The sequence below is a fragment of the Astyanax mexicanus genome, chromosome 1, assembly GCF_023375975.1.
Source record: "Astyanax mexicanus isolate ESR-SI-001 chromosome 1, AstMex3_surface, whole genome shotgun sequence".
Classification (NCBI taxonomy): Eukaryota; Metazoa; Chordata; class Actinopteri; order Characiformes; family Acestrorhamphidae; genus Astyanax; species Astyanax mexicanus.
Genome location: NC_064408.1, coordinates 57,629,275 through 57,651,063, shown reverse-complemented (window position 1 = coordinate 57,651,063; position 21,789 = coordinate 57,629,275). Strand labels below are relative to the sequence as shown.

The window sequence follows — 21,789 nt, the reverse complement described above, 5'->3', positions numbered from 1 at the left end:
AAATGCCTCGAGACACAGGGGAGAAACGCGTAAGTAGATGGATTTGTTTACAACTGCCTGACCAGCATAGGGAGAATATTAAAAATAATCAATTAAGAGAAGAAAATGCATTTGTTAATTAATGTAACTTTTAGCTTAATGTAGCTTTTAAGCTATTAAGGTGCATCATGCTTTTAAGCCTAATGCATGATGCAGAGCAATTGTGAATAATAGGAATAATTTAATGATATTCTCTGTTTTCTATATTTACTGCTTAAAATATCTGCAAGCAGATTTTAAATGGGCACTGTCTAAAACCTTAGGTGAAGACCAAGCCATGTTTTTTGTCCACAAGTCTGATGGAGAATGGCAGTGTTCAATAAATAGTAAAGGTAATTTAGACTTATAATATTAATATAAATATTATTTTTTACATCCAGGTTCAAAAGTATTCATACACAATTTAGCCACAATTTCAACAATTTTTTTTAGATATGATGTGTAGTGAAGACTGAGAGATTCTGTCAACAACAAATTGTACTTTTATTAAGTTTTCTTAGGTTCTAAACTGTCTCACTCCTTAACCCCCCTTTTTCCCTATACACTCCTAACCTTTTGTCCTCACCCTTATCTCTCACATCTCTCCTTTGTTTAACATAAGTTGATAGAGACACCCCCAATGATGACACCCCACACATACTCCATAAACCCTTACCCTTTCTCCCCTGCTGTGTTCAAAGCAGTTTCTCCTGTATGTAAAGTCCTGCTAAAATGTCTTAGTAGCTCAGTCTAGTTGAGTCTCAGTCTGGAGCATACCTGTCAAGTTTTGGACTTAAAAATAAGGGATTTTTCCGCCGCCCCAACAGCCCAAACGAGGGAAAAAAAATATATGTATATTTTTTCCCTCGTTTCCCTAGTCCCTTATATATATATATATATATATATATATATATATATATATATATATATATATATATATATATATAAAATTTAAACAAATTCTAACAAACCCTAAAACTAGCCCTGAACTAATAGAGTTTGGAAATGATAGTTATTGGCTGATCAGGCACATCAGGGCAGGGCATTATATATATATATGTAGATTTTTCTCAAACCCTGAATATCTATCTAGCTAATTCTAAAGTTAAGCTAACTGAGTCACAAGCTGTATTTTATTAAACACACAGTGGGTTTAATTTATGTTTTGATTCAGAGAAGAGTCTTTTTAACCAGCTATCAGAAACAATCTCATCACAGTTTACATGGTTAATTACCTTTCTTTTAGAAAAATCTCCGTATATCCAGATTAGTTTTAACGACAGCTGCTCCGACTAGCTGCCTGAACTCACAGCGAGGGGAGGGGCGGGGCTTCCTGCACACTAAACTGCGCTCCGCAAAACCAGCTAGCTGATTGGCTGTTTCTCCTGAAAGGCGGGACTTTCTCCTTGAACCGGCACCACGATTGGTTAAGAGACACACAGCGGTCAGTGCATTGTCGCCTGTGGCCTATATATTATTTTATTTAGTATAATACGGGAAATTTACGGGAAAATACTAATGCGGGAGGACGGCGGGAAAGAGGAGTAAAATACGGTAGTTTCCCGGCCAAAACGGGAGACTTGACAGGTATGGTCTGGAGAGTCTCACACAGACAGTAACAGACAGACAAGTCACATGGACTAGTCAGGCGGACACAGAGGGAGCAACGACCAACTAAGCTGTGCCCGTGTAGATTTTCTGTCTGCACGAGAATAAACTTAAGTCATCTCTCAAGCTGTCTCCTGATTCCTGATTCTGACTCCTGATTCCTGAAAGCCGAATTTCTAACAAGACTTAAATTCAGTCTGTTGTGTGTGGTTTCAGTAGTATAAATGTTGTCCATACTTTCTGCTATCTCTCTGACTATCTCTACTGCTGTCTGCTATCTCTCCTTTTTTTAAGCTAATGGTTACTACTCTTTGCACCAATGCTATATAACTATATAGGTTTTTTAAGGTTAATTTGTTTTTGCTATTGAGCTCTCCAGAATAGTGTGTACTGCCTTTACAAGAAGCATTACCACTCTGTAGAGTGCTTGGCGGGTATCTACAGATCTCCATGACTTGTTTGCTACAATAGCCTCATAGCTCTAAAACACAACTCAATAAGCAAATGTCAGACACCGAAAATGTGAGGACTACATTTAGACTGAAGGGAAAAGTGTGTAAATTAGATTTTCAGTCTACTGCTTAAAGACTGTTAAAGCTGGTGAGTAGGATGTATTATTTAGTCCTTGACTAGATATAGTCTCTCAAAATGCTCTTCATTACCAACCAATTTTCCAATCATCTCTGGACCCGTAACTAGATGTAAACCGCAGGTTTGAGACCTTGGCCGTTGGCTACAGCAGGGTTGCTCTTCTTGATGGAGGTCATGCGGATGGCCGAGGTGCTCTGGAGGTAGCTGGAGCTGCGCTCCTGGTACTGACGCCGCCGGCACATCAGCTGGCTGTTAAAGTGTCGGCGGAAGCTCTCACTCAGCAGGTAGAGGGCAAAGGGGTTCACACAGGAGCTGGAGAAGCTGAGCACGCGAGCCAGAAGCGTGATAATGAGGTGCAGAAGTGAAGTGTCGATCTGTCGGTAGTGGAAGGACCGGTACATATACAGCACATGGTTGGGGAACCAGCACAGCGCAAACAGGCCCACGAACACCAGGACGATCTTAGCTAGCCGTTTCCGTGTCTCCATCTTTGGAAGGGGCGGAGAAAAAAGCAAACAGACAAAGTACCAAATTAGACACTGGATCAACATTTGAGTGCTCTTCTGGTTCCTGGAGTTTAATTTAAGTTACAACAGACACATTTTACAAATAATTGATTGAACTGAGAGGAAAAGGTGGGCATCATAATTGGTAGGGTGTTTTTTAGCCTATCAACTTGTTACCAAAAAAATAAAAAGTACATTTCTGTCAAATGAACCCTAGGTATTAATGAAATGCAATTCAACTTTATGAATTGCATCTTGTTATGGTTTTGCATCTTATCTGGTACACCTTAATCAGCTCAGTTTGTGCCGTCCTGCAGTGCCATTGCACACCTAGGCAGAAAATAAGTAATATTTAATAAGAATTCCATGCACAAGTAGCTCCCAAAAAGCTAATTAAATTAAAACATTATTTTAATTGCCTTATTAAGTATTTTCATAGTGCTTGGCAGCTCAGCTCACTTCAGATGTTATTAATAAGTTTGCATATACTTTCTTAAAAGACTAGAAGTGATCTAAAATCCTGTAGGTTAGTTTTATTGTAAATGCTGTTGCATTAATACTGATAGGTTATTGAATATGTTTTGTAACTGACAGTTTTAACAGCAACAATAATGCTAATAATGAGTATCATAATGATAATAATATTTATTTAAATATTTTATTTCCTTCATTATCATTATCATAACTGTAATGAACTTTTCAAAACCCCCAATTATGTAAACAAGTGTAATAATGTATAAAACACCAAGTAAAAACAGAAAAAAAAGCTGTAACATGAAAGCTAAATTAAGAATGTGGAATAAGTAGATCCTTTTTTTAAAACAATAAAGAGTTTCTCTATTTAATATTTCTCTCCCTGCTGCGTCTCTACAGTGTGACGTATGATGTTATAAGGTTACATATAGTTTTCCTTACTTGCTAAAACAACAGCTGACAAATGGGTTGTTGAAGAGCACTCATGGTATTGATTAATACACTGTAGAACAGGCAAATATAAATCTGAGAAAGATGATCAGAGATTAATACTCCTGTAGCAATTTCACAAAAACTGCAGACGTTTATATAATTCATTGAAAAACAGCATTGGGAGGTGTAGCCATTTTGTAAAGGTCTGGAATAAGACCCAGACTGTGACCCTCAGCACAGAGGAAATTGCTTCAGACGGTCAGGAACAGCCTATGTATCACTAAGACACAGGCCTGCTATAAACATGAAGCTGCTGAACACCACTGGCACAATTTACAATCAAGCTCGTTTTAAATCACCATGAACTGAGATGCTGCTTTCCATGAAAGAAAACCCCGCTCCAAAACCAGCACCTTCAAGCTAAGGTTAGCAGCTGATCACAAGTGCAGTTAATCAGTCAGGCGTTGTAGTATCTATACGCTTAGAGGCTCTTTAACTAAAAGTTAAATGCTTACTAGCTTACTATTATGTTGCAAAGCAATTCTTCATTACACTTTCACAAGTCTGAATGGCTCTTTTTATCAAGTTAACTAAGCAAAAGGCCTTAACATTTAAGTCTAGAGAAAATATTTAGGGAAATGTATTGCCAAGGATTTTTTTATTAGTGAAGATTATTATTATTAGTGTAGTTACTCCCCCACGTAATGACCTGCATTAGTACTATAATGATTAGGTACCAATTGTGGGCCATTTTGAATACTAAATATTTAAAGTCTCCTTAAGTAATTTATTAACTATGCAGGGATATACAGTACCAGTTAGAAGTTTGGACACAAATTCTCTCATTTAAAGTGTTTATTATTTATTAATTATTTATTAATGTCACGTCTGGTGCTGTTAGCTCCTCTGTCCCTTCCACACCCAGCTCTAACGGAGGTTCTCAGGTCAACAACTACATTACCCAGAATGCACCACCCGCTGACATCACACACTCACCTGATCACGTGACACCTCACCTGCTTCCTCCAGGAAGTCCTGAATACTGATTACTGGCACTATAAAAGAGCACTCCACACAAACACCCACGCCGCGTATTGTAGGTTCTCCTCATTACAAAGCGTTCTATATCTCTTGTCTCAGTTTATCTTGAGTATGACCTTGCCTTTGTTTTCTCGACGCCGATTATTGCCTTTGCCTCTGATACTGGATTGCTTGTGTATTACCTGGACTTAGTGATGGCAAACCGAGGCTTTCTGAAGCACTGAAGCCTTTTTCCTAATTGTATCGAAAAAAGGTTCATTACTCGGAGCTTCATAACACAGTGGACATCAGCGGCACCTGGTGGGCAAAACCTGAAAGTGCTTTGTGTATTTAAAGGACGAGGGGCGTTTTTTTTTGTCTTTTTACAGTTTTTAAACCTGTTCCAGTGCATTTACATGACATTTGAGGTTTAAATAAAAACTGAAAAAAGGAAATGGAAGAATACTTTGATGTCTGGATAATTTAATGCATTATATTAAAAGACATAACTGTAATATATTTTTAATTAATATATAATACACTTAGAATGTACCTTGATAGAGCACACTGGAGAAACTACACTTGTAATTCTAATTGCATTCACATTGTTGCTTTTTTCCCTTCACCATGTTATTAATCTGTTAATATACCAAATTTTAAAATTATATTATTCACTATTATTCACTTCTTTCCAAGCAGGGTTTGTAACATGTATCACTAGTCCATTGCCTATTTTTCCATAGGCAAGGCTCATGTAGATATGCTGCATGGGGGATATGGAAGAATTTGATGAAAGAAATGTATGCTCATAAAGGTGAAGGTGCTTGTGTAAGGGGCAGGGGGCACATATTTAATGGACGTGGTTATGTACATGTGTAATTTAGTTTTTATTTAGGAATATTTTTTTTTCCACAGTGCTGGGGTTCAGTTGGTTATTTCAAAATATGTTGTCATAAGGCAACACTTTTACTGGATGTATGCCATGACAGTACACACATTGAACTATGAGGATATATATATATATAAAATTATTGTACACTCTTACAGAACTAATAAAATGCCATATGTCTAAAAGGCATAGTTTTCTTCCAAAGTTTATATTTTCTAAATAATAATTTTCTACCTTATTTGATGGCAAAAGTTCAAAGTGTTCCCAAACTTCAGAACGGCCTCTTTTTCTTACTAGTTCCATTCTAATATTTTATTATCTACTATCTATATCTTATCCTATCTATCTATATCTTATCCTATCTCTCTCTCTCTCTCTCTCTCTCTCTCTCTCTCTCTCTCTCTCTATCTCTCTCTCTCTGTATCTCCGCTAACAACCCTCGAACTGCGCGCCAGGATTTGCCGCTTTTGAATCTTTCCCTGAAGCAGTCACGTGGTTGTGTGCCGAAATGAAGCTTCGGACGTCATTGGTCACGTGATCTTTGTAGAACGAATCAAGCATCGGCTCAGTGATTCGAACCAATGCGTGTCGTTTTTTCAACACACGCCTCGAAGCTTCAGGTTCAAGGGTAGCACCACTACCTGGACTATCTTATCACTACTGCCTCTTGGATTACCTCTGACATTGGATCTCTCGTGTATGAACTCTGGACTGTCTCTCGTTTATGGTATGGTTTTGTCTACATTGCTCTGGTTTCTGGTGATTAACTGTTTTCTGTATCAACCACGTATTACATCTGTTTATTTTTATAATAAACATATATTTTTATCAGTATTTGCACGTGTCTGCAATTCTGTGCTCATCATGACAGAATACGCGGCCGTACAAGATCAGATAGCAGATACTGAGGCTATTAGATCTGGTTTAGCCAACCAGGGGAGGCTACTCAGTCAGCACCAGCAAACGCTCGCTGGTGTGACCCAAGCTGTTTCTGAGCTAGCCAGCCAACAAGCTACACAGCAGCAACAACTTTCTATTTCATCTGTGCCTGGTTTTTCTGTCTCTAAACCGGAGATTTTTGATGGGGATCTGGAAAAATGCAGCGGTTTTCTTTTACAATGCTCCGTGTTTTTCAGTAATTCACCGCCCACAACCGATAATGCTAAAATCAGTTTTATTATCTCCCGGCTTTCTGGTAAGGCACTTGAGTGGGCAACAGCTATTTGGGAGGAAGGGGCTAGGTACACTGATTTTTTGACTATTTTTCGCTCGGTTTTTGATCATTCTCGCTATGGACAGTGTAATGGAGAACTTTTGCTGGCTCTCAAGCAAGGTCAGAAGCCGGTGGCTTCCTACGCTTTGGAGTTCCGCACTCTTGCAGCTGGTAGTGGTTGGAATAACGCAGCTTTGCTTAACGTATTCAGATGCGGACTCAACCCTGACATACAGAGGGAGTTAGCCTGCAGAGATGATTCGCTAACTTTGGATCAACTCATCTCACTTTCGATTCGTTTGGATCAACTTCTCTCGCACCGCCCCAAGACCAGCTCTCGCACTCTACACACTCCTGTGACTCTACCCCGCACCCCCACATCAGAGAAAGCTGCGCTGTCTGCCCCTGAGCCCATGGACATCCAGAAAACCCGGCTAACTCCAGAAGAGCGACAGCGCCGGATCCGGCTTCGTTTGTGCCTCTATTGTGGTGAGGGCGGTCATTTCAAGTGTGGTCTCCTGACCCGACCTGTGAAAGCTCCAGCCCTGGGACAGCGTTCCCAGCGTAATGTGGTAGGTAAGCAAAACACAATTTTTTTGTTCCAAATGTTTCTCGTTGCCCGTAAATGTTATGTTGCCTGATGGTATGCTCTCTGTCCCAGCGCTTATAGATTCCGGGTCGGAAGGGAACTTCATCAGTCTGGACCTGGTTAAGGAGCACGGCGTACCCACCCGAGAACTTCTGCGTCCATTATCCATTCATGCTGTGGACGGGAAGACTGTGCGCTCCAAACCAGTCACGCTGCAGACGCTACCCATCACCCTACAAGCCAGCGCTCTTCATTTTGAGGAACTGCCACTTTTCGTGCTTCCCAGCACCAAGCACCCTGTGATCCTGGGCATGCCATGGCTCAAGACCCACGATCCCACCGTCTCCTGGCATGATGGGGATATCACGGTTTGGTCTTCTCACTGTCACAAGAACTGTTTAGCTTTAGACAGCCTTATCATTCAGTCCACTTCTGTGGAGAGCCCTGAAGTTTCTGATTCCCCTGTTATTCCCCCTGAGTATTCTGATTTTTTGGAAGTGTTTAGCAAGGTTAATGCCACTAAGTTACCACCTCATCGCTCTTATGACTGTGCTATTGACCTAGTGGAGGGTGCCTCTCTACCCAAAGCTAGAATTTATCCCCTCACTCTTGATGAGGAGAAGGCTATGGAGGATTACGTTTCTGAAGCTCTAGCTCAGGGTTTCATTCGCCCGTCCAAGTCACCAGTCGGATCGGGTTTTTTCTTTGTTAAGAAAAAGGACGGGGGACTGAGACCCTGTATTGATTACAGAGGCTTAAATGCCATTACTAAGAAGTTTGCGTACCCATTGCCCCTCATTCCTTGCGCTCTTGAACAACTGCGTAACGCCACATATTTTACCAAGCTCGATCTTCGTAGTGCATACAATCTGATCCGTATTAGGGAGGGGGATGAGTGGAAGACAGCATTTACTACCACTAATGGCCACTATGAATATTTAGTTATGAGTTATGGTCTCGCTAACGCCCCCGCAGTGTTTCAGTCGTTTATGAACGACGTTTTCCGTGACATGATTGGCACATTCGTCACCCTTTTTATAGACGACATCTTAATTTACTCTCCCGACCTTGAATCCCACGTGCAACATGTTCGCTCGGTTCTCCAAAGACTTCTGGAGAACGATCTTTATGCTAAAGCCGAGAAGTGCGACTTCCATCTCCAGAGAGTCGCATTTCTCGGCGATGTTATTAGCTCCCAGGGAGTCCTTATGGATGACTCCAAAGTAAAATGCCGTAACTAGCTGGCCCGTTCCTCAGTCCATCAAAGACCTACAACGTTTCTTAGGATTTAGGATTTATAGACGTTTTATACGTAATTTCAGCAGTATAGCTGCCCCACTCACTGCGCTCACTAAGAACGCCACCAAGGTCCTAAAGTGGTCCCCTGAAGCTGACTTAGCGTTCCGCAAACTAAAAACTGCTTTCGTTTCTGCCCCCATTCTCATGCACCCCAAACCTGAACTACCATTTGTAGTCGAGGTCGACGCTTCAGATACTGGCGTGGGAGCAGTTCTCTCACAACACAGCGGTTCACCACTTAAACTCCATCCCATAGCCTTCTTCTCACGAAAAATGTCACCAGCTGAGCGTAACTATGGGATAGGGGATAGAGAGTTACTGGCTGTCAAACTTGCTCTAGAGGATTGGCGTCACTGGCTGGAAGGTGCTGCACATCCATTCACCGTACTAACAGATCATAAAAACTTGGAATATCTCCGTACAGCTAAACGCCTAAACCCCCGTCAAGCTCGTTGGTCATTATTCTTCTCACATTTCAATTTCTCTATCTCGTTTCGACCCGGTAACCGTAATACTAAGGCTGATGCTTTATCTCGTGTTTTTAAAAGTAAAGACATTAAAGCTATATAGGAACACATGTAAAATTATTATGTTAACAAAAAGTGTTAAATAAACCTGAATATGTTTTATATTTTAGATTCTTCTAAGTCGCCACATTTATCTTTGAGGACAGATCTGCACACTCTTGGTATTTTAAACTCAGTGTCTTCATGAGGGAGAGTCACCTGGAATAGTTTTCTCAGTGTCTTGAAGGAGTTCCTGAAGGTGCTGAACAATAGTTGCTGCTCTTCCTTCACACTGTGAAGCTCCAGCTCATCCCAAACCACCTCAAATCACCACCTCCGCTGATCAGGTTTAGGTCAGGGGATTGTGTATAGTGTAAAATATTCTAGTGCTAATGTATCTAACATTTGTCAAGCATATCAGCCAACGATGTGCAGGAAGCAAATTATTCCAGGGTGGAATTTTTGCAAGACATGTTCCACAATAATGATAGTGAAAGTGCAATAACTCTTCAGACTCAGAGACGCTCTTATAATTCCAATAAGTACTCTTTATATACAGTACCTAAGAAGTAGTAAAATTATACTGCCACTTGAGACTTATTACAGAAAAGCTTTTGAAGGCTTTTTAGTTCCCTAAAACTGGACAGGTAGCTCTGCAGAGAAAGAGGGGTACTTTGTAATCTGGTACTTAAGAACATTCTTAACATTACAAGTGATTGCTGATAACCTTCTTTACACAAAAGAGCTCATAGTGACGTGTGTCGCAGCACAGTATTTAGGTTAGTGACTTTTAAAGGTGCACCAGTTTAACAAATAATACACTTTAATTAAATGTTTTAAGTTCCATATATTTATTTCTAATATGATTGATTGAACAAACTGTTAAAATATAGGTTATGAAATTGTTGTGGCATTTATGTTACATCAATATTAAACTTTAAAATATTAAGTAAATAAGAAAAAACATGAATAAGCTGCTCCCTGAATTTATCTTTGGCATCAATATTCAGAAATGGGTCAACTAACATAGTGCTTAAACTCATCTGGAAAAAATCTGGAAAAATACTTTGGGGAAAACAGTTAATTTGTTTTCGAAATTGTAACTAAAATTCTAAGATTAGGTCATCAGGAACAGAAATAAAAACTGAAATGCTATTGGAAGAACCACTAAATTGATGTAGAACCCCTCTTTAGGCCTCTGGCAGGTTATTCACATGCCAACATGTTTTTTTTATGACACTAGTCCAGATTTTTTAACCCAACTCACAGCACACATAGAGATATGTATGTTCAAATAACCTAAAAAGCCTCTTACCTGGCGTTTGGAGTGCTCACTGACCTCACCAGGCATGTCGTGAGCACTTTTGATTAGCGTTCTGGCGATGTGGTAGTAGTACACAGAGATGATGCCCAAGGGGATGAGGAAATAGACCAGGAAGATCATGATGGAATGAATCTTGGGATGCATCTCATTGGAGAATGGGTAGGGCATGCAGGCCGGGAAGGTGACATTTCTGTCCGTTATGTGGACCACCTGGGAGAAGATAGCTTCAGGCACGGCCAACAGCACGGAAATGACCCAGATCGAGATGGCCTTCAGGCAGGTCCAGAACACTGCGCTGGATGTCTGGATGTCCATGGGGTTCACGATGGCTTTGTGTCTGAGAAAGAAAGAGGACCAGAAGGATAGTTAGAATATTGATTGGCAGATCTTCTTTTCCTGGTGAGGGGGGATGAGGAGGCAATTGGTTTGGTTTATCATTTTCTCATCTTCTGAGGAGGATCAACCCTGGCTTCTTATCTGCTTGTAGGAATTGATTCTATGTTGACCTCAATCCCTGAGAGTTTTCTGAGGTTTGGAAGCTGCTCAGCTTAAAAACGATTTAGGATATCTCTTTACGAGTAAGGTCAGTCTAACACCCTACATGTTTCAATGCTTGAGATGAAGGTGGTTTGTGATTTTTACAGCTTATGAAATTTTAAGCCAATTACATTAAAGAAAATTCAATAACATTTCAAGTGCATTTTTACTGGAAATACTTATGTGCCTGTCCACCCATTCAACATGATTCCAGCATTTAATGTTAATCAACTTAAACATCCAGCTGCTGTTGTAATTCTATCTATTGAATAAAGCTATTATCTAATCATCGTCATGTAATTTGCTTTCTTCTGCAATAACATCCGGCTCTCCCAGATTTCTTGTCTGGCTAGCAGCCCACTCTCAGGACAAACTTGTATAATATTTCAAAAGCCGGCTTCATTCATACAAGGTAATAATGTTGTTGAATGATACATTAAAAAAATTCTTACTGAACTTGATAATTACTTTGCATTTTCAGTGTTATATTGAAATGATTTAATTCTAGCTATGAAATACCTGCAACTAGTTCCAATGCACACTACGGGAGATATCATACACACGATGCTTATTGCTATCTTACACCCAGCCAACAGTCTATTTCCTTGCATTGTGCCTGTGCCGTTAAAATAGCAATGGTGCTTGTGAATATATCTACGCAGATGGGCATGGTGGTCTGGAAATGAGGCGTGTTCAGGGAAATTTCTGGCATGTTGCTATCTTGGCAATGGAAAACAATTGTTCCACCGACTGAAATGGACCTAGGCAGATGTTAATCTTCAGGCGTTCATTGCTATCTTGGCAGTAAATGGTCACAGGCAATCAGAGTGCCCCTAGCTCTAAAGGGAATGGAAAGTGACTCTCTGATTGGTTTATTTCACATTACTCCCAAAATACACATATGATTAATTAAAAGAATTAGTACATGCCTATTGCTTGTTTAAAGATGTGCAAGATGTCATGCACAGTTGACATCTTACCCGAAGATTGCTAAAATACCTGTAGTTCCTAGACCTACAATACATACTGATTACACAGTACTATAGACAAAATTATTTTTCATAATGAATTTAAATTTAGTTTGGCCTTAAATAAAAGTTCTAATTGGTGTAAAAGTGTCATTCTGTGCATTTCTTCCTCAGGCACTTAATCATGAAAAGATACAAAATGTGCTGTATACTTTTATTTATGAACATCCTCCCTTATAAAAAGTTTTAAAGAGTTACTTATCTGTTTTACCTCTAATAAAAATGTGCAATGGTAATAGAAATGGTGTGCATGTATGTATATGCATTCACGGGATCTATAGGTGGAATTAAAGCTGCAAAGTTAAAGCTGCTAAACTACACCCATCATTTAGCAGCTTATTTACCATGTCAGTGCTGCAAAACCAGCAAACTGTGCTGCGCCCTCCTCCCTTGATCCTAATCACTGCATTAGACAACAAAACTATGCAATCAGACAGCTATACCCTAAGAATAAACAAGAATCAGCTGAAGTCAGAGCAACGGACAAGACACAAGTAGACAAGATACACGAGGTATGGAGAAAAATTTCTTATCATGAGGATAAATATGATACATTATTTAAAGTGTTTTTTTTTAGTCTGTTTCATCTGTGAACTTGATTTGAACAAATGCAAACACAGCATACAACTTGAATGACTATGAGAAAACACATGCAGCTGGACGGTTTACACTTTTATTAGGGAAATCTCTGGGTAGTTTATTTACTTATATCTCTTGATTCTTTTTTCTTTTAACTGAGTAAATTAAATCACAGTGGAGAGCTAGGTGTGAGAGAGCAAGAGAGAGAAAGAAAGCAACACAGATGGGAAGTGCAGCGTCTGCAGTCCTGCGTGGCCGAGCTTTATAAATGATTTAACTAAATCGTGTTCTTTTCCTCCTCAATGGGAAAATACATGCATCTTCCTACTGTTGACCTTTTTCAGATATTCCACTCAGGTGGTAAAGAAAGTCTCTCATGTGAAACCGAAGAGGAAATTCATGAGGGAAATTGCTGTACTTTATTGCTGTAGTTCAGAAGAAAAAATTTAACTTTCTTTTTTCCTCACAAAGAATGACCCATTTCCATACACCACTAATTGCTTTACATCAATTCTCAATAACCCACCTCCCACACACCCCTGAACGCAAGCATTCCAGTTGTTGCCTCTCTATCCATCCATCCATCCATCCACCCACTGTGGTGTGAAAAAGTATTTGCCCCATAACAGATTTCTTTTTTTTTTTTTTTTTTCATTTTTGTCATAGTTACATTTTTCAGATTAGCAAACAAACTTTAATATCATACAAAGATAACATTGAGTTAATATAAAAGGCACTTTTTAAATGAGGATTTATTAAGGAAGAAAAATATCCAAACAAATATCCGAACAAAAAAAAGTGTTTGCACAACAAAGCTGAGGTAAATTTCACTAACCACGACCAGACCTGATTACTGCCAGACATGTAGAATCAAGAAAAATCACTTAAATAGAACCTGTCTGACAACATGAAACAGCTAAAAGATCTCAAAAAGCAACACATTATGTCTGTCTATCTATCTATCTATCTATCTATCTATCTATCTATCTATCTATCTATCTATCTATCTATCTATCTATCTATCTATCTATCTATCTATCTATCTATCTATCTATCTATCTATCTATCTATCTATCTATCTATCTATCTATCTATCTATCTATCTATCTATCTGGAGATCTACAACCCTGACCCACATCCAATCTCATAAAACCTCAGTGAACATTCTAGACTCAGATCAGTTGTAACATCTGAAATCTCTACAGTTGTAGATCTCCATGACCAGGAATGAGCATCCTTGTTCTAAGGTAATACTCCTAGAATGTTTAGAGTACCATTATTTTTGAGATTACATACTGAAAAAAGTGATATAATGTATTTCCTTCAATCATCATATGAACATCATTTAAATACATGAAACACAGTCAGACCATAAGTATTCTTCAGACCAAAATAATTATTTAATCGCCACTATCCTTAAAATGTATTGCTTTAGCTTCTACCAACACACCTGATTCAACTAACCAGCTCATTAACAAGCCCTTTGAGATCTGCAGTGGGTGTGATAAATTAGGTGAAATCTCTAAAATAAGCTGAACATGGGTGGCAGGACCAGGATAGAGCAACAGCAGCATATTTTTTGCATCTTTGCATCTGTACCATTTAGGAATTACAGCAATGTTTACACAAAATATAAAAATCAGTACATTTAAAGCAAGTGAATTTGGTGAACTTGTTCTATAAAAATATGGCCAGATTTCTCTGTGATGTTTTCGAATTCAGCTGTCCTCCTGCCGTCATCTGTGAAGTGAATACTGTTTGTCAGGTTCCTTGTGTAGGCTGCAGGCTCCGCTGCTCCCTGCTGCTCTTTGCCCCATAACGATCATGAACCAGGCTGCCTAAGTCAAGCTGGGGCATCGGATTGCTGCTGCCAACACTTGACAAACTTCTTGAGGTAAACAAGGCTGAGCTAGACGTGTGAATTCAGTGTGACGATGCAAATTGGTTTGATTGTGTTTCATGCACGGATGTCAGCACTAGGGTAAAGTGGTAATAAGGTCTTTCAAAAGCTTTAAAAGCATCACCAGAGCCAGCATACAAATAGCTCATTTTCCATCATGCTGCAGCTCAGCTCACAGACATATACTCTGATGGCTTGCTTCATACATGTGTGAGCAGCTGCTGCCCTTTTTGGACCCATATGTTTGACCCTTGGAGAAACGGTCCTTCTGCTGGTACTTTATTGGCATTGTTGCCAGGGGCGAAAAGGACACTGCATAATATTAACAACACAATGGCAGGATAACATTTATTTAAAGAAAAAGCACACAGGTTTAGTTTAGTTTAGTTGTATTGTTTTTTAAAGGTTTGCAGCCAAAGTGTTTATTCTACAATTGAGTGTTATTAAGAAGAATATTTACACTTGATTTTGGAATATTTGAGGTTAAGATCTAATTTAATTAAGCCACAAAAACAGCCATATCACTTTCAGGTTTTGGGTGATTAGTTGAATGAGTAAAACACAAATGCCACTCTAACTTATCCCAATATTGAGTGAATCTCTATCACTCTAGAGAGCTCAGTTTTATAGCTTTATATCCCACTCCTTTCATAGTTTCCTTTCATTCTGTAGCTGCTTTAAAATCTCCATAGTAATGTATAGCAGAACTTAGTATGTAAGGAATCTAGATATTGCTAGACATACAGCGTTCTTTACAGGTAATTTTTTTGTATAAAAATTTAATGGGGTGTTTAAATATCATGAGATTAAGGTCAAATGAAATGAGCTAATGGTCTGGAAAGAGTTTCACAAAAAGCATTACGTCTGGTCCCAGCATTACAGTTTTGTCTAGTAGTAAAGCGTGCACATTTATGCATTAGATACCTTAATAACCACTTACTTCATTCTAATAAGTTTACTTTTTGATAATTGTGCTTTCTTCTAATGACCAGTTCTGATGCAAAATGCTGATAACATGGACCTTGAATCAATAGTTGAGAGGCACTGTTGCCCAAAGGCGGCCACAGAGTCATCATGAAAGAAATGAACTGTTAGCGAAGAGAGCAGCCTCAGACAACAACCAGGCAGGCTGCTGTGGGGAGTAGAGTAGAGAGATTAGGAAAGGTCATTACCTTTTAGCTAGAGCCCCCACCTCCTGAGTGATGAGCACGTCCGGATGCGGAGGGAAGAAATCATGGGAACATGTCTAACCATGCAGAAAATGCTTGTCTTCACTGCAGAGGCTAATTGTCTGCTGGCTTAAGACGTAGAAGCACACAGTCATCTCCAAGTGATCAGGTTAGAGAACAGTCATGCTGAGCCGACTAGAGGATTATCTAAAATCCTTCGAGAACAATCCTATAAGAAATAAAATTCATATTTTGTGAACTATGAATGTTGGAGAAGGTCCACGGAGCCTGATGTAATCCTTTCCTTTAATATGACCAGACCTTCCCCACAGACCCAGGGTGTCTGTTCAGCTCAGGACACATTTGGTCAATTACCGACCCAAAGCACATTTTAATCATATTATTTATCACAGAATGGGTATCCTAAAATCTAAATAATGAGGTGATTGCAAAGAACCCCTTCCTAATGACCTGTGAAACATTACTGATGTCTGCAAAACATGGAATGAATAAGTTCCCCTATAGACTCATTCCATTCATTAGTACTAATGAACGTCCACTGAAAGCAACTGACTCAATGCATAAAAATGGCCATGTGCTTTTAGTAGGCAAGCAAACATTCCTGCTGCTGAAAGAGCATCATTTCTGAATAAGCCGTTATTTATAATAGAGTTGAACAAGTGAGTTATAATATTTCATGCTTTGTAAAATATGACACAATTTATAATTCCTATTTAAGTTTTAATTCCACCAAATCAAAGTTCAGTCACTAAGATGTAACAAATTGCATTAATTTTCTTATCTAATAAAAATAGTATTTTGATTTCTTTTTTTTTTTTTGCATTTTAGAAGCATTTGGCTCTGTATATACAATTAATGTATAATATTATTTTGTGAAGCAACTATAATTCAAACTCCAATCAACACCCCCCAGCAATTACAGGACTCCTGTGGATTTTTAGAAAAACATAAAACGTTTTCAATCAGATTTTGAAAATGTAGAGTCATAAAATGTCTGAAAACTAGATTTTTATGAATAGAAGTATTACTTTCTACAAAAGAAGATCATTGTGTGTATTGAGTTCATTATAATCGAAACTAAAGATCTTTTTCTGGTGTTTTGACCAAAAAGGCTAAAATAAAGAAGAGCTAGTAGATTGTATTTTAGTCACGTATCTAAGAATTCATATTGAGAGTGGATGGACTGATAGCACCAAAAAAAACTGTTTATTTTACAAGAACCTACTTCAAAAGCTGAAGTAACTGCAACAGTTACACACAATACAGTACCATAACCTATGGTATCAGACGTGTCCTAATTGAAGGAGTTTACTGATATTATGGTATTACAGTTTTCCTCTGTCAGAGCATTTCTCACATCAGAATTGAATTTCTCAAAACCAGCTGTTCAATCTGCACATCATCTAGTGACTTGTGCACATCACAGAAGATATTTCTCATTTAATTTATACAAACAGCTAATTATTTTATACCACTGTCTGCTGTTTCCCAAATTATCAATTGCTTCTCTCATGCAGATCACAATATAGTATATATTATTCTGCTGAACCAGATACTGCAGAACACTGCGTATGTCCTTACATTCAAAATAGTTAAACTAGTTGTCAGAGTCTGTAAAGCAGATTTTATACATTTCTATTAGATTTGTTTCTGGTAAATATCTCCTGAATTGGTGACCAAAGTGCTCCTATGCTCAGTGAAGCTGAAAATTGGATAATGGATGTAGAAACAACCATAATAAGTCATAATGTTATGCTTGATAAGTGTATAATGATATACAATACAGTGATGTGTGATCTGACAATTGCTGTGATTTTAGAAATGAACATCTGATTTGTAACATAACTCTATCTTGTCCAGAATAACAATGAATTTACAGTTTTTCTCAGTTGCTTTGATGCATTTCTCAAATCAGGATTAATATTTGCACCACAGTGTTAGCATTTCTCAAAACAGTTTGTACAAACAGCACTATATAATGGATGAGCAGCAAATGCTCATACTGCACTCTAAATCCTTTATCCATGCCCTAAAGGTAGATATTTATATCACTGAAGTTGTCAGAGTCATCAGAATGAAAAGTTATTTAGTCATTGATTATGAACTAGGCAGTCAAAATGCTTAGTCATGTTATCGTCTTTTAGTTTACTCTAAAGGGCTTTACAAAATAAAGTTTTGACGTCTGAGTAAGAATTATTTAAATATTCTGCACTTTTTCTTGTGAATCATAGATCAGTTTCAGCTGTACAAAATTACACACTACTGTTTATGAGAACCTGACTACAAGAAATTGGACAGAAATCACTTTTATGATTTTACAGTTTATATAGTAATTTATTGGCAGATCATGTCGTTTTACCACAGAACAGACAGTCAAGACAGTACATTGTGTTTCATCAGGTTAAAGCCAGCTTCATTCAGTTTTGCTATATTGCAGTTTCATTATGTTACATTTCAGAATTCACAACATGACTTTTACATTCATTTTTATTCTGAACACGATTATGTTATGTTACATATCAGATGTTTATTTCTAAAATCACAGCAATTGACAGATTACTTAATGTACTGTATATCATTATAGAACGATCAATCATAATATTATGACCACCTGCTTGTTTCTACATCCATTGTCCATTTTCCAGCTCCACTGAGCATAGGAGCACTTTAGTTAGGAATGTATAAAATGTAAATGTAAGGACATACGCAGTGAACTAATGATTAGCTGTTCTGGAGGGTAAGCTAGTTTAGCAGACAAATTTATAATATATTGTGATCTGCATGACAGAAGCAATTGATAGTTTGTAAAACAGCAGACAGTTGTCCAAAAAATTGCTTTTTGTGTAAAATAAATGAGAAATGGCTTCTGTGATGAGCACAAATGACGAGATGCAAACTGAACAACTGGTTTTGAGAAATTCAATTCTGATGTGAGAAATGCTTCAAAGTCACATTGTATATTCTGGAATGTAACATAATAGAACTGGAATGAAGTAAAGCATATAACTGGATGAAGCTGGCTTTAACCTGCTGGCTTTAACACAATGTACTGAGCGGTTTTGTCTGTTTGTTTTGTGGTACTGCAACATTATCTGTCAATAAATTACTGTAAAAACAGTAAAATCATTCAGCAGTCAGGCTCTTATAAACAGTAGTGTGTAATTTTGTACTGCTGAAACTGCTTTATGATTCACAGGAAAAAGTGCAGAATTCTTAAATAATTCTCAGTTGGATATAAAAACATTAGCATGGAGTAAACTGAAAGACAAACGCATGATTAATCATTTTGACATTTGTCTTGTTCGTAATCGATGACTAAAGAACTTTGCGTTCTGATGACTCTGGCATGTTCACTGACATAAAAACATGCTTACAGGCATTAGCTGCTCATCCATTATATGGTGCTGTTTGTAAAAAACGGTTTTGAGAAATGCCCACACTGTGGTGCAAATAATAATTCTGATTTGAGAAATGCATCATAGCCACTGAGAAAAACTGTAAGTGAGTGTTGGCATATACTGTAACCTTCAGATGATTATGACCCATTACTCAAGCCTGTTCTAGAAGCGTGGTTGAGGATGGAAGATTTCAAAGCTACTGAATAATTGGCAGCCTTGGCTCTTCTCTACTGTGAAGTAATATATAAAAAAATCAGTCAAAAGACTGTAAGTCTGCAGTTGGTGGAGTTATATATGTAGAGAATAATCATTTCAGAATAAGTGATTTACAGCTACAATCAATTAAGTTAAAACTGAAATTGTGTCTATTGACAGTTTTGGATCCATTCTTGAGCTGTATAGTGTAGATCTATTTTAAATACTTTATTTGCACCCATTGCTGACATGGACCTGCAAATGCACTCACACAGATCATCTATTTAATGTAGAGAGATACTATCAATAGAACACTCTGGATCTTTCTGTACGCAGCATCTGCAAAAAAAATGCTTCATTTTGAGTTCCTAATATCCACCAGTCCAGCTTAATTAATGTAATGATACAAAAAAAGAAATTGCTTTATATTTTGACAGTTTTGTAAACCTTCTTGTGCTATATAGTGTAGCTCCATTTTTTTAAGAACCATTAAAGCAGTCAATGCATTATTTAAGCATATAGGTGAGGTTTTATCTATAGAGCCACTGGTTTTACTAAGAACCCTTGACACACATTAAAAAAAATAAATAATAAATATCTAAGTGGCACATTTCCAGCCAGCCGTTTTAAATAAACTACACAATACTGAATGAATAAGACAGAAAGAACTGTTAGATTTATGAGGGTAAAACAGAGCTTAGAGAAGCACTCAGCGTTTCTCAGCTGTGTTTGGAGGATTGAGAGGAGCAGCTGGTTAGAAGTTGAGAGGAGTGTAAGAAGACTTGTGGAGGTGAGTGTGTGGGTCCTACCTGTCTGCGCTGAGCGCGGTAAGGGTGAAGACGGAGACTCCGACTGAAGTGAGCTGAATGACAGGGATGAGCTTGCAGGCTACGGTGCCGAAAATCCACTCCTCAAAGAAGTACCTGAAGGCGTCCACCGGCACGCAGGTGACCAGCAGGAGGAGGTCTCCCACAGCCAGGCTGGAGATGAAGATGTTGGGCACGCTGCGCATGGCGCTGGTGGTGATGAAGATCTTAACCAGCGTGATGTTTCCCAGTAAGCCAACTGTTATGATAAGTATGTAGACGGAGGGAATCACGTAGCGGATGATGAAATGGATGGTCTCCCTTCCATCAGAGACCCCCTCGTCGGTGAAGTTGCTGTAGTCGGGAGTGCCGTTGGAAAAAGACGCGTTTAAAGTATCATCCATTGTTCGGGGGTGAGCCGCGAGCCGCGGGACTGGACGCTCCTCTGGGAGAAGGTTGGAGAAGAGTGGCGCTGTCCGCGCAGCGCTGGTGCTGAAATAAACGATGTGCAACTCGCGCGGACTGCCTGGTGGGGGTGGTGGTGGAGGAGGAGGAGGGTGGAGGAGGATGAGGGTGGGAGTTATAGAGCGAAAAAAAATAAAACATATTGATTCCACACCACATAAAGTTTCATGACTCCTCACACAATACTGAGGGTATGTACCGTAATGTAGCTACTTTCGTTTGCGCCTAATGTTGACACAGATGTGCAAATGCACGCACACAAATTGTCTAGGCAATGTAGAGAAGTATTACCAAAAGAACAAATCTCTCTGGAGCAAATAAACATAAGCTCATTGCAAACAAACAGTGGTTATGGAATTGTAGCTTGGAGATCTCCACAGTGTGCACATTTTTACTCTACGCTCTTTCTCTACACTGGTCCTACACCCTACTCAATTGTGTCTCATAATAATAGTGGAACAGGTTCTGGCAGGTTAGAGAACTTGTCAATAGGTTTCAGCAAGAAAAAAGTGCAACAAAAAATATTTTCAATGATTTTACTTTTTTTTTGCAAATGCAAAATATATGCAAGTCTGAAAAAAACACACGTGAACTACAGGCTTTTTTACTGATGAAAGTTTCTTCTTCTAAATTTCCTCATGTCAGGAACCACTTGGGAAGCCTATCTGTGCATAAAAAGGACCTTGATCTTCTCACTTCTCTCCAATGAGGTTTCAACACGTGCATGGCCAGCAGATACGGTGTCATTTTTGTACAGACTTGCACCAATCATTTACAAAAAAGGAATTAAAGATTCTATGAAAGATAATTATTAATTATTATAAAATAATTAATTAAATATTGGACCTGTAATTTCAGCTATAAACTGAATAGCTTTTATAACTTTTATCAGAGAAGGTCTGCTCCTTTGATTCCATTCACCAAGGAAGGTAGTGAAAGCAAGAATCCAATAAATACGTAATCAGAAAAGCAATCGTGACTAAAACGTTTGGTGAAAAGGCTCCTTATATGTCTAGAAAATGACAAAGGCTACCTCAGCTCTCATTCACCCAAAGAATAGATCGAATCGTAGGTGATTCAGGACTGGTGTGTTGTAAAGGTAGGTAAGAAGAACCACGTTAAACTAATACAAAAATATTAGACTTGTTTTTTTGTTTATAGTGGAAAACAATCCAATGTTACAAATCTGTCTCTGAAAAAGCTTAAGGATTAGCAGATAATT

At 38.5% G+C, this 21,789-nt stretch overlaps 1 protein-coding gene across 1 annotated transcript; it reads right to left on the bottom strand.

The window, feature by feature from the left end:
• Window positions 1–1,616: 1,616 nt before the first annotated feature.
• nmbr (neuromedin B receptor) lies at window positions 1,617–20,586 on the bottom strand. Its single transcript, XM_007245498.3, has 3 exons — window positions 20,106–20,586; window positions 10,461–10,806; window positions 1,617–2,705 (listed from the first exon to the last, which is right to left on the bottom strand). The coding sequence occupies exons 1-3, from the start codon at window positions 20,504–20,506 to the stop codon at window positions 2,322–2,324; spliced, it is 1,131 nt and encodes a 376-aa protein (XP_007245560.1). The 5' UTR covers window positions 20,507–20,586; the 3' UTR covers window positions 1,617–2,321.
• Window positions 20,587–21,789: the final 1,203 nt, after the last annotated feature.

Bases quoted from the DNA above. Each gene is read 5' to 3' on its own strand.
- nmbr (XM_007245498.3), bottom strand. From the start codon at position 20,506: ATGGATGATACTTTAAACGCGTCTTTTTCCAACGGCACTCCCGACTAC. The intron at 10,807-20,105 runs GTAGGACCCACA...TTTCTTTCTCAG, and splicing joins ACCGCGCTCAGCGCAGACAG to ACACAAAGCCATCGTGAACC. The intron at 2,706-10,460 runs GTAAGAGGCTTT...CCCCTTCCAAAG, and splicing joins GTGAGCACTCCAAACGCCAG to ATGGAGACACGGAAACGGCT.